This window comes from Hydractinia symbiolongicarpus, chromosome 1 (genome assembly GCF_029227915.1).
Source record: "Hydractinia symbiolongicarpus strain clone_291-10 chromosome 1, HSymV2.1, whole genome shotgun sequence".
Taxonomy (NCBI): domain Eukaryota; kingdom Metazoa; phylum Cnidaria; class Hydrozoa; order Anthoathecata; family Hydractiniidae; genus Hydractinia; species Hydractinia symbiolongicarpus.
The window spans coordinates 21,529,109-21,540,951 of NC_079875.1; the positions used below are offsets into that span (position 1 = coordinate 21,529,109).

The window sequence follows — 11,843 nt, forward strand, 5'->3', positions numbered from 1 at the left end:
AATAATTAAATAACCTGATCTGCAGTTTATGGTAAAATTTTATTCTTGTTTCTCATTTTTAAAACGTATTTTCTTTTTCAGATCAGCTGTTATCAAACCATGCACCATCAGAATTTTCAAAAGATTTATAACAAGACAGTAAATTTTAAAGGCCTAAATTGGAATCGTCAAGTTTGTACACAAAAACATTTGCATTCTGGAATTTTAGATAAGGATGCGCTTCACTTCCCTTATTTTTTTCCATTGAATTATTGAACTCAAAACGCCACAAAAATAAAAACTTTTTCCATAAACTGGATTTAAAATCTAAACAATGAACTATCTAAGCTCAGCAAACAAAAGTTATATTCAGGAAGCACTTGCTGGGTAGCTAAACTATATTAAAGTATTTATAACGTAACCTTGTACATAAAACAGCACCACTTCTTTTCTCCAACCTTTAAAGCAGTAATCAAGATAATTTATCCTGTATTTTTTACTCGTGAGACAATACAATTGTTAGTACGTTTTCTGTTGCTGGTACATAAATTTTCCAACCGCTAAAGTTCCGCCATTTTTTTATCGCATACATTAACGTATTCCCTATGACGCGTTCGCATAATCTGGCCATGCATGCATTACAAAAATTACTCAACGATACCAGGCTATTTTTCGTCGTCTTCTCTCGTATCAAAAGAAAAAAACCCTGGGGACAAGGGCGCATCCTTAGGGTCTTCTAGTGGCAAAATTAGCATCGATGTCAAAACGCAAGACTTTCCCAATAGTTCAGAACTATATTGGGAAAAAGGCTGACTATTGAAGGGCGTCCGAATTTTTTAGGCGTTTCATGTTGTTGTTGAAGAGGGCGCTTAAAGCTATCAGGTCAAGAAAATTAAGCAATTTTTCGTTCGAAGTCACACGTGAACTTTGATCAACAGCAGAATGCTGTAGGCGGCACTACATTATGGAGATAATCGGTTGTATGGTTGAAGAACATTCTCAAATGAAAAAAGCCTGCGGAAAATGTTAACCTGAATTTTTATCTCCGTTAATTTGGGCTCATGAACATAACCTTTAAGGTGGAAGTAGTGCCGTCTTGCAGATTCTTCACAAAACTAACATACAAGAAGGGACGGAGACCTAACGTAGATAAAGTACTATATCACGATGACTACTAAAAAAGATAAAACTGTAAGGCAAAAAGTTGAGGAATTTTTAAATGAAGAAAATCATTTTACAAATGGCTTGGCTTTTGTAGAGAAAAAGACAGGAGTGAATAGATTATATTTATTTGGAGGTAGGCGTTTTATTTTTGGAATCTTAATAATTTTTCTTATATTATTTTTATTAAGAGTTCGGGATGCACTTTCATAACATTCTCATTCTCTAATCTCGTCGTTATATGCAGACTTTTAAAAAAGGATCAGACAAATTAACTTAAGTATTCCACAATGTTATAGCTAAAAGCTTGGATGAGCAAATGTTTATAGACTGTTAAGACTTCAGCTAGCTAGCTATAAGCTGAAACATATGTATTTGGACACAATCTTAGGACACTGCCCAATTCTGAACATAAAAATGCCCAGTCTTTAGATAAGATTGGGAGGAGACCATGTTGGGCCCATTTTCAGGTGCCTTTTAGATTTTAAAAGGAATTGCCACACAGCTCTGCTGTTTGGCCCAACAAACATTCTCAGGCACATGATAACTTCATATTTGAGGTATGTACACAAAAAACGAATTTTCTGGCACTGTTGAATTGACCAGGCACAGCTACAGTCTAAAATTTTCATTGTTCCCTTTGTCTTCCACAATTGTTCTAAGATTGGACATGCACGTCAGGGTGGCCACTCGTCCTTGAAAACCTTGAATGTTCTTGAATGTTCTTGAATTTTATTTGGTCTTGAATTGTTCTTGAAATAGTATGTTTTCCACCCTTGGTTCTTGAATGTTCTTGAGTTTTTACAATTCTATGAAAAATCTTTTTAGAATAGTAAAAAAATGTCTAGTAAAAAAAGTACCAGAATGCATGGAAAAAGTATTTTTAATGAAAGTTGGTTGAGCGATGAACAGTTTAAAATATGGTTGAAAAGGGGACCAGATAAACACAAAGCATTGTGTAGACTTTGTAACACAGTGATAGACATAACTATAATGGGAAAAAGTGCTTTAGCATCGCATTCTAAGGGCAACAAGCATCAAGTGAATGTGAAAAACTATAGTCCAGTTTCTGGTCTGTTCTTCAAAAGTAACCCTCCAAAGCCATCATCAAGCAAAGACGCCTCCCCCGCCACTAACAAGATTGATTTAATGATGAGTACATTAGCAGTTTCCCATGCTGAAATTCGTTGGGCTCTGAAAGTACTAACATCACATCATTCATTTCGTTCTTGCTTGAATTTGAACCAGCTATTTTGTGTGATGTTCCCTGACAGTGACATAGCAAAGTCATTCCAGTTATCAAAAACGAAATGTGCGTACTACATCGTACATGGATTAGCCCCATATTTCATGGAAATCTTGCTCCAAGAAATTAAAAATTCGCCAACCTATTCCACACTTTTTGACGAAAGTTTGAATCATTATAAACAGGAAGAACAAATGGACGTTCAGATTCGTTTCTGGAATGAAAATCTCTATGAAGTCCAGACACGTTACCTAACCTCAAGGTTTTTCAGGCGCCCAAATGCAGATAACATCTTGCACGAGATTCTTCAAGCAACTGATGCGTTACCCCAGAAATCAATGGTCATGCTTTCCATGGACGGACCAAACACTAATTGGAAAGTTTATGAAAATTTAAAATCGCATCGTACTGAGAAAGAATATCCCCAAATTATTGATGTTGGTTCGTGTGGATTACACGTGGTGCACGGAGCCTTTCAGACTGGCGTAAAAGCAACTGGCTGGAAATTGGAAAAGGTTTTAAAGGCCATGTGGAAGCTGTTCAATGATTCCCCAGCTCGAAGAGATCTATATATTCAGTTAAGCAAATCAGATGTTTTTCCAATAATGTTTTGCCAGACACGCTGGGTTGAGGATGAACCTGTTGCCATCCGAGCAAAGGAAGTTTGGGAAAATGTTGTGAATGTCATAAAGCATTATCAAACCTTATGCAAATCAAAACAACCAAGCAAAAACAGTTCGTATGACACCTTGGTCACCCACCACACTGACATGTTTATGCAAGTAAAGTTACAATTCTTTGTTGATGTAGCCAGCATGATGTCTTCGTATCTGAAGCAATTCCAGACGGATAATCCAATGATGCCATTTGTTTCGGAAATATTAGAAAATATTATCCGTCGGTTAATGAAGATTTTCATTCGGAAAACCGTTATTGATGAAGCTGATTCAGCTTATTCTTTAATTAAAATTGATTTGCAGAAACGAGAGAATTATTTACCACCGGAATTAGTCAAGTTACCAACTGCCACCAAAACCTTGCTTTCGTCCCTTCAAGCCAGTTTGACAAAGAAGTTGAAGTTTAAAGGAGAATGTGCTGCACTTATTAAAGGTATTATTGAAAAGCTACAAGAACGATCGCCATTGAAACACCTTTTTGTTCGATCTTTGTCTAGTCTTGTTCCAAAGAATATGATTGAAAGTAAAAACTGTCTACTTAAGTTTGAAAAGGTCGTGGACAAGTTTTACACAACAAATCACATCAATTCAAAAGAAGCAGATAATGCCAAGTTGCAGTTGGAGGAGTTCATCTCACGCACAGCTAAGACTCATAAAGATAAGTTTCTTGGCTTTAGCCTTTCTGATAATCGTTTGGATCATTTTTACCGCGAGTATTTAAACGGTTCTGATAAATACAAAGATTTATGGAAAGTCATGGTGATGGTCTTCACTATTTCACATGGACAAAGCCAGATCGAGAGAGGATTCAGCATCAACAAAGAAGTCACTATCGAAAATCTTAAAAACAAGTCACTATGTGCTCAGCGGTTGGTATATGATGCCTTAAAGTGTTGCAAGAAAGATGTGCATGATATTAAAATCACCGCCAAAATGGTTACATTATGTAAAACAGCCCGTTCTAGGTATGTATTTGCCCTTGAAGAAGTAAAAAAATCAAAAGAAAATGAAGCAGCGAATAACAAGAGAAAGATAATAGCATATGAGATTGATAGTGTGAAACGCAAACGAATGGAGGTAGATACATGTATTCGATCATTGAACAAAGATATGAACAACTGTCTTGATGAGGGCGAGGTTAGCCATGACATTGCTATGTTTCTGAAAGCAAATGCATTCAGAAAAGCCATTACAGAGAAAAAAGTGACAATGGTGGATTTAGATGAGGCTATTAAAAAACTGGAGGAAGATCTCAAAAACTAATAACCTCTATAATACTCGTAGTTTGTTGACATTAGTTTATTTCAAGATATATGGATTATTTATTAGCTTCATATTAGCGTCATTTTGTCTGGTTCATTTTCTAATTTGAAGATCTTCTTATACAATACAATATATGTTCTATTTTTAATTGAGAATTAAAGTTTTATAAAACACAAGAAATAGAATCCTTTGGACCGTTTCCATAATACTGGTAAATAGATTTTAGAAACAAGAAGAGAAGAACACTATTTATTGAACTTTGTTATTTTTGTGACTTTTATATTCTGTTATTTTTAGTTTTACACTTTTGTTACTATATAATTCTAGCTTTCTGATAAGTATTTATAAACTTGTACACAAAGTAGCTATGTACTCCTAAAAGAATGATTTCTGGAACGATATCAACTTTATTATCAAGGTTTCTACATGTCTACACTCTTTTATTTTGTTCAAATTATCACAGATTATGCTATATTGATGTATAAAGTCAGTGAATTGATCAAGATATTAGCTTTTGTTGAAGTTGTTAAAAATTATTTTTGTCCTTGAAAACCAATATTTTGTTCTTGAATTGTTCTTGATTAGTTCTTGGATTTTTTTTTAATTTTGAGTGGCCACCCTGCGTCCATAGATTGGGAAGTTCAGACTTAAGACTGGCCACCCAGTTGTTACTGTCAGAAGATTGGCCTGGTCTTTTGGTATCCCCCTGGCTAAAAAATAACAAAATGACTATTAATACGGACAAAACTGAAACAATCTTTTTTGGCAACCACAGTCAGTTAAAAAAAGTTGAGAACAAAACTATCAACTATATGGGTATTCCTTTGAAGAGGAGCGAAAAAGTTAAATATCTTGAGGTAACATTTGTTCAAAAAATGCAATGGGAAGAGCACATTAATGACATATAGAAAAATACTAAATAAATATTCTAAAATTAAAACCATTGCATCCTGTTTAACACCTCACACAAAAAATCTTTTAATTAATGCACTTGTCATGCAATATTTCAACTACTGCTCCTCGGGATGGGCTTGTGCCATCCAAGGTAGATTGGGAAAACTAGAAAAACAATTAAAATGTGTCCGTACTTTTCTTGGGAAAGAGAGGAATATTCAATGAATAATTTACTCATCAAAAACAATGCCATATTAGTTTTCAAAGCCATGAATCACATTGCTCCTGATTACATGCGCTCAAAATTTCTTTTGACAAAAAACTGTCATAATCGTCAAACAAGAGGAGCTTTAAAAAACAGGTTCACACTTCCCTTGGTCAACACAGAATTTGGCAAAAAAGCCTTCCCATTTAGGGCTGCAAAAGTGTGGAATAATCTTCCAGACCAAGTGACCTGTGATGGAAGTCTGCTTTCCTTTTCTCTTATGTATTTGGCAAATTCTAATGGAGATCACTTTTTAACTTTTTAATTTTTGTTTTCTATTTTTTATTTTTTTTTATTTTCACAGATTATAAATGTTACTATGTTTGATTGAACTGAGACAGTCTAAGGTTCATCATTTTTTGTTTCTTTTTTGTTCCAGTGGCCCCCAGTGGAAACAACCTACTAACTATAGGTTTTTGTGATTTTCTGGGCTAGCCACTTTAAATATTTATTATTATTATTATTATAATTATTATTATTATTTATTATTATTATTATTATTAATATTATTATTATTAATATTAGAAGAAGAAAAGCGTCGTAGCTTAGTGGTTATAGTTCTTGCATTTTTTGTGGGAGACAGCCCCAGGTTTGATTCCCTGTGACACATTGTGATTCAAGTGAATTATCAATCAAAGATTAGAGAATATTTAGTTGCAAATTTTACAAAGTTCCATATATGCGCACACATTTTGACAGGCAAGAAAGGCAAAATTAGCTATTTATGCCAGTTAACAGATTTTAAGGAATACAAGATTGAGAATTGGAATTGTTTTTTCTCAGCTAAGATAATAATAAACAGTCCCGATCGCGAGTAACTACACACGAGTATACGAGTACGGGTACATTAAATGCCCAGTAAAGTGCAAGATGAGTACAAGTAATCGGCGAGTATACTACTCCATTCATGGCATACTCGCACACGTACTCACAACCCAGATGTATTACAATTCCCCCTAGTATTTTCTAAACATAAATTATTCGATATCCTTCTCTGCGATGCCCAAAGTGCTTCAAGCGCTGGAACTAATGTAATTAATTTCACATTCTATTTTATGAATGAACTGCACTTCAATCATGGCAAGTTGTCCCGTTTTTTACTAGATTTCAGAGTTGGAAGCATTGTTAAAAATTGGAATTATTCAGGACTTCCATTTTGTTAGCATGGCAATTCTTGATCTGCATTTGAAAGTTCTAAGAATCCAGGCTGCTACATCTTTAGCTTTCTTCACCACAAAGTTGATATGTTCAGTGAAAGACTCTTCAGAGCTTAATAATACTCCAAGGTCATTTACATGTTTTTCCTTTGTTATAATGTTCCCAGGAGAGTCATTGTACTTCATTTCACGTTGCTTCATACTTTTATTAGTTTCTAATGTGACCATTCAAATTTGTCACTATTAAATTGATTCTAAATCTTACTGAAGGTTTTTGGTTTCATTAAAAATCAGGGGTCCCAGCATTCAATGATTTTTAGTAGGTAAAAGGGGTAGTGTAATAAAATAAGCATAGTATACATCTTTTTTATATGTAACATTCTTAAGCCTGCATCTTTCTTAAATTTAAATTTTATGCGTTTATACCCTTTAATTTTTAAATGTCCTGTTAATCTATCCATTTACTTTTTCACTTGTACTTAATTTTGTCAGTTAGCAGTAAGAACCTTGTTATAAATGCGTAATTTGTATGTGATAATCCGAAAGTGCCCAGTACCTCAATTATTTTCACAAAGAGAACAAAATGGCAACAATAAATTTTTCCTGCTGCATCAGAACATTTTCTGTGACATCATCAAAAGCTTGAAATTTGTTCAAAATGCCTTGTAGAGCGCACTTGACTTTGTTTGAAGTTAAAGTAATTAAAAGTTATTTAACATATTTTCCGGTTTTTCCATAGATCGCATAAAAAGTTATGCGAGGATAATCCTAACAAGAGTTATTATATTTTCCCCATTATAAATGTTTTTAGGGATAGTTTCAAGTAATAGCCAATATCAAAGCCTCTGAAAGGTATGGGACCTAAAAATTTTGAATGCAGGTGTCTCGTAAATAAATATTTAAACTCAGTAAGTATCATAGCCATGCATAATAACATTAAGGAGTTTTTTTTAAAAAAAATCGTCATGAGGGGGGCTGAATCCTTCCCCCCTTTTTTTTACCGGGCCGAATAAGGTTAAGAGGCAGCCCGTTTTTTGCATATAAACAAGTTAAAAACCAGCCCGACAACCAAACCTAAGCTGGCCTGCCTCCATATGAACTGTTATACCTTCAAAGATCAAATTTTTTGTTTTACTCAATCATTATACTGAGATATCTCATTTCTTTCAATTTTATTTTATGTATATGTATATTTGTTGGAGCAAAGTAACTGTTGAACTTGCTGATATCTATGACTGACACTTTAATTGCTCAGCCTTTCTGACACCAAATGGTTTTAAAAAGGCTGATTACTTAATCATGTTATCAAGTTTAAGTTCACTTTTTATTTTCCTAAAGTTTAACAACAAAATAACCAGGCTTGTCATCAAATAGAACAATTTAACAAAGTAAATGATATATATAAAAATAGACTAAATTTAAAAAGCGAGTTTACTCTGTCATCAATGGACAATGATCAAGATCTTCTTTGGCTTATTAGTTAGGAGGTAATTAGAGGATCGAAATCAACCATACAGATCACAGCAATAAGAGTAATTAACTTTTTACAGCCCTAGATGGAAGCATGAATTGATTAAAATTTTCCTCTTTCTAAAAGTTCATGACATCATAATATCTTTAAATTTCCGCGGCTGAAGGCGTAGGAAATTCTTTAAAACCGTCGTTTTTTTCTTTTCGAGCATTTTTTGAGAAAAAATCGACCCTGGGATTTCACGTTCCTCTAAGAGGAGGATAGATAACTGACTAACTAACTAACCCTGTCCCAAATGGTCAATTGCAACGTCACAGATTTAAACTTGTACCCAAGCTCCCAAAGTACTGGGAAGTCATCTAAATGACTTTGACAAAATTTTTGGCACAGTTAACAAAAAAAGTATGCTGAACATATGGTGACATCATAATTTTGTCACCTAAATGTCATTTTAGGCCAAAATTGGTCCAAAAATTAAAACCACTTCAATTTCGACCAAATTTGGCACAGTTAACAAATAAAGTATGCTGAAAATGATGATTATAGAAAAATGTGATTTTTTGTCACCTAAATGTCATTTCAGGCCAAAATTTGTCCAAAAATTAAAACTACTTTATTTTCGACAAAAATTGGCACAGTTAATAAAAAAAGTATGCTGAAAATGATGGTCACATCAAAATTTTGATTTTTTGTCAACTAAATGTCGTTTAAGACCATAAACGTTTCAATCGAAAGACTTTCAACCATAAATGATAGGCTGTATTTTTTGTTAGCAATTTCTTTTAAAATGTGAGTTTATTATGACGCGTTTCGTTTTTGTTTGCGTTTGTAAGATATAATGTCACTTGTGTGCTTTATTTTCAGAGCTTCATGCACCAAACCTCTTCGAATGTTTGGCATGATTTGGCATGACACAACAAATTAGCAGGTTGTCATCAAATATTTTGGTAGCGAGCGAAAATTCTTAGAGTACCCCCAGAGCTTCTTGTTATTAGTTAAATTTTTTTCTAGTGGTTTTTAAAGATACATTTTCATTAATTGCCCTTCCTATTTTTTGAGAATAGTTTAAATTTGCAGAAATAAATCTTCATAAAAATAATTAAACTTAAGGTGTAACAGTATGCCATATTACCTAAGCAAAAAAAAAAAAACGATCCCTATAGAAATCTGAATTTTATGAGAGAGTTCTTTTAAGTTCTTTCATAATGTTTGCATAACATACCCTATATTCATTTTATTCTTTCTGTTTCTACTGTTGTTAGTGATTTCTCAAACTGCTGGCTTACAATGGTGTCTTTTTGCTTTTGGCTTTTTTAAGCCTACCTAGTAAAGCTAATCACTTTAACTTGTGTTGATATTTACTGTTCAAACGCATCAACTTATTTCAAGCATCACCTACTAACACTTTTATTTAATGGTATTTAATTGACTGTTGCATATGAAACTTACACCTTTTCCTAAGCATAAATGTTTATAATCATGCCTTCTGAGATTTCTTAAAATATAAAGATTTAAAAAAAATATGTTTGACTGCATAGTTAGCATGAGTTTAACGTACACTCACGTTAGGTACTAAATTATTAACACTTTATAGTAACACTAGTCGAGCTAGTTAGTTTTGCAATTCTATTTAGCTTCGGTTATAAATTTATTTGCTGCGGTTTAAGAAATATGTAAAATATTTAAATATATCCAAAGTTCAAAGTTCAAAGATATGTTTGTTATAAATATGCAGAAAGTTATGCTTGTATGTATGTAGTTTCGACTCATTGACTCATGTCTATAAAATTTTTGTTCGTCGTAGGTGTTGTACACTATACACTAGGTATAGGGTAAGTTTTTAAGCTTTCTTGTTATTTTTAGGATGCGTCACTTTATTGTCTTTGTATTTGGTTGTTGGTTACGCATCTGGATTTGTTGTCGCACTTCTTGGATTCTTGTACCCAGCATATGCATCGTAAGTTCATCACAAAATAGCTTCAACAGAATTTTGCCATAACATATTGTTAGGACTTTTTATTTTTTAAAGCAGCATTTCAGGGTTAATATGTGTTTACTTTTGCAGCAACTGTAGTCTTAAAACAAATCTTACAGTATGCCAAGTAACTTTCATGGTTAGAGTCTGCAACTTCATCCTACATTTTAGTGTGAAAGCAATTGAAAGCACACAGAAAGACGATGACACACAATGGCTCACCTACTGGGTGGTGTATGCTGCATTCAACATAATTGAATTTTTCTCCGACATGTTTCTGTCTTGGTTTCCACTTTATTTCTTATTTAAGGTAAGATATGAAATGCAGCAAATACCTGTGCACGTTAAGTGTGAAAATTTCCTGAATGGGAAAATTCGCAAATGAGCCATCTTAAAAAACATTCGGAACGTACACTCGCAAATAGATGCTCTTGGAACTTTTGCGAGCATAAACTTTCGCAAATCACTAAAGGTAGACTCTTAAAATTTCAAGGATAGGACTCAAAACATATTCTGTTATTATCAAAGCAAAAAATTAAAACCGAAAAGCCTTTTTGGCTAAATGTTCCTGCTGTTATGAACTATATCAATAATTGTATGATCGTCGCTTGAAATAAAAAAAAGAATAAAAAAAATTCCGAGACCAGCTTTTGTCTTGCACTGAGTGTTTGTCGTGTTTTCTGATGTTAACATGGTATCGCAAAAATATACTAATAAATATAAACACGTGGTGAGGCTTACATTAAGGACCACTATAAAAAGAGCAAAAATTATTTATTGCCGTATTAACCACTGGTTGTTAAAAGCCTTCTTTTCAAAATGTGGAATTTATTCTTTGTATTTTGTCACGCCACATGAAAATAAAAACCTGATGGTTGGAGTTTGTCGTAACAGCAAGCCACAATACTTTGCCACGAAAACTGTTTCTCCACTCCGTAGTTTTGTAGCGTGTTGTTTTATTGTTGTTACAGTGTGCTTTCCTCGGCTGGTGTATGGCTCCTTTTTCATGGAATGGTTCCGAGTTCATCTATCACAGGTTCATTGCTCCATTTGTCTTAAAACATGAGAAAGAAGTTGATTCGTATTTAAAGAAAGGAACTGAAGCAGCAAAGGATCTTTATGGAAAAGGTGAGTGTCGGTTTGTGTCTAAAATGCTTTTTTCTTACATTGCGATATTTATATTGTAAGGTTTATGAGCATTTCTACTTTGTAGCACTCTCCAGCAGTGTTTATCACTTTTTCATTAATTCGTTTGATGTTTTAGCTGAACAAGAAGCTAAAAAAGCAGCTCTCGAGCGTATGACAGCCAGTGGTGAAGAACAAAAGAAAGACGAATAAAAACCCATGGCATTACACGGAAACTTGAGGTGTTCATATCAGCAAAACGGTTACAGGTTATTGTATCCGTCAAAAATATTTCAAAAGGGGATTCTCGTCGCTGTAAAAAATGTATTTTCATGATTTCCAATATCGTTTTTTGTCTCGTATAATCATTAAAACAGTGTAACATTTGCGTCTTCGGTTTTTGTATGAGCAAGGGGAGATCTACGTGCATAAAATATTTTGTTGCGCATGTTTACGTAATCTTTACGTAATTTTTACGTTACGTAATTTTTCCGTAATCCTTACGTAAAATGATGTGGCCTGCATCCAGGCTCTTTTTTGTTATAAATTTACACTTCAGAATTATTTAATGTATGTAGGTGAATGAAGATTGTGGAAAAAACATCTGCAAAAAAATCGTTTAGTTTTTCT

General features: G+C 33.6%; 1 protein-coding gene across 1 annotated transcript; it reads left to right on the forward strand.

Moving 5' to 3' along the window:
• The first annotated feature begins 1,054 nt into the window (after positions 1-1,054).
• LOC130645701 (receptor expression-enhancing protein 5-like) lies at positions 1,055-11,549 on the forward strand. Its single transcript, XM_057451780.1, has 5 exons — positions 1,055-1,276; positions 9,977-10,070; positions 10,260-10,398; positions 11,060-11,216; positions 11,353-11,549. The coding sequence occupies exons 1-5, from the start codon at positions 1,147-1,149 to the stop codon at positions 11,424-11,426; spliced, it is 594 nt and encodes a 197-aa protein (XP_057307763.1). The 5' UTR covers positions 1,055-1,146; the 3' UTR covers positions 11,427-11,549.
• Positions 11,550-11,843: the final 294 nt, after the last annotated feature.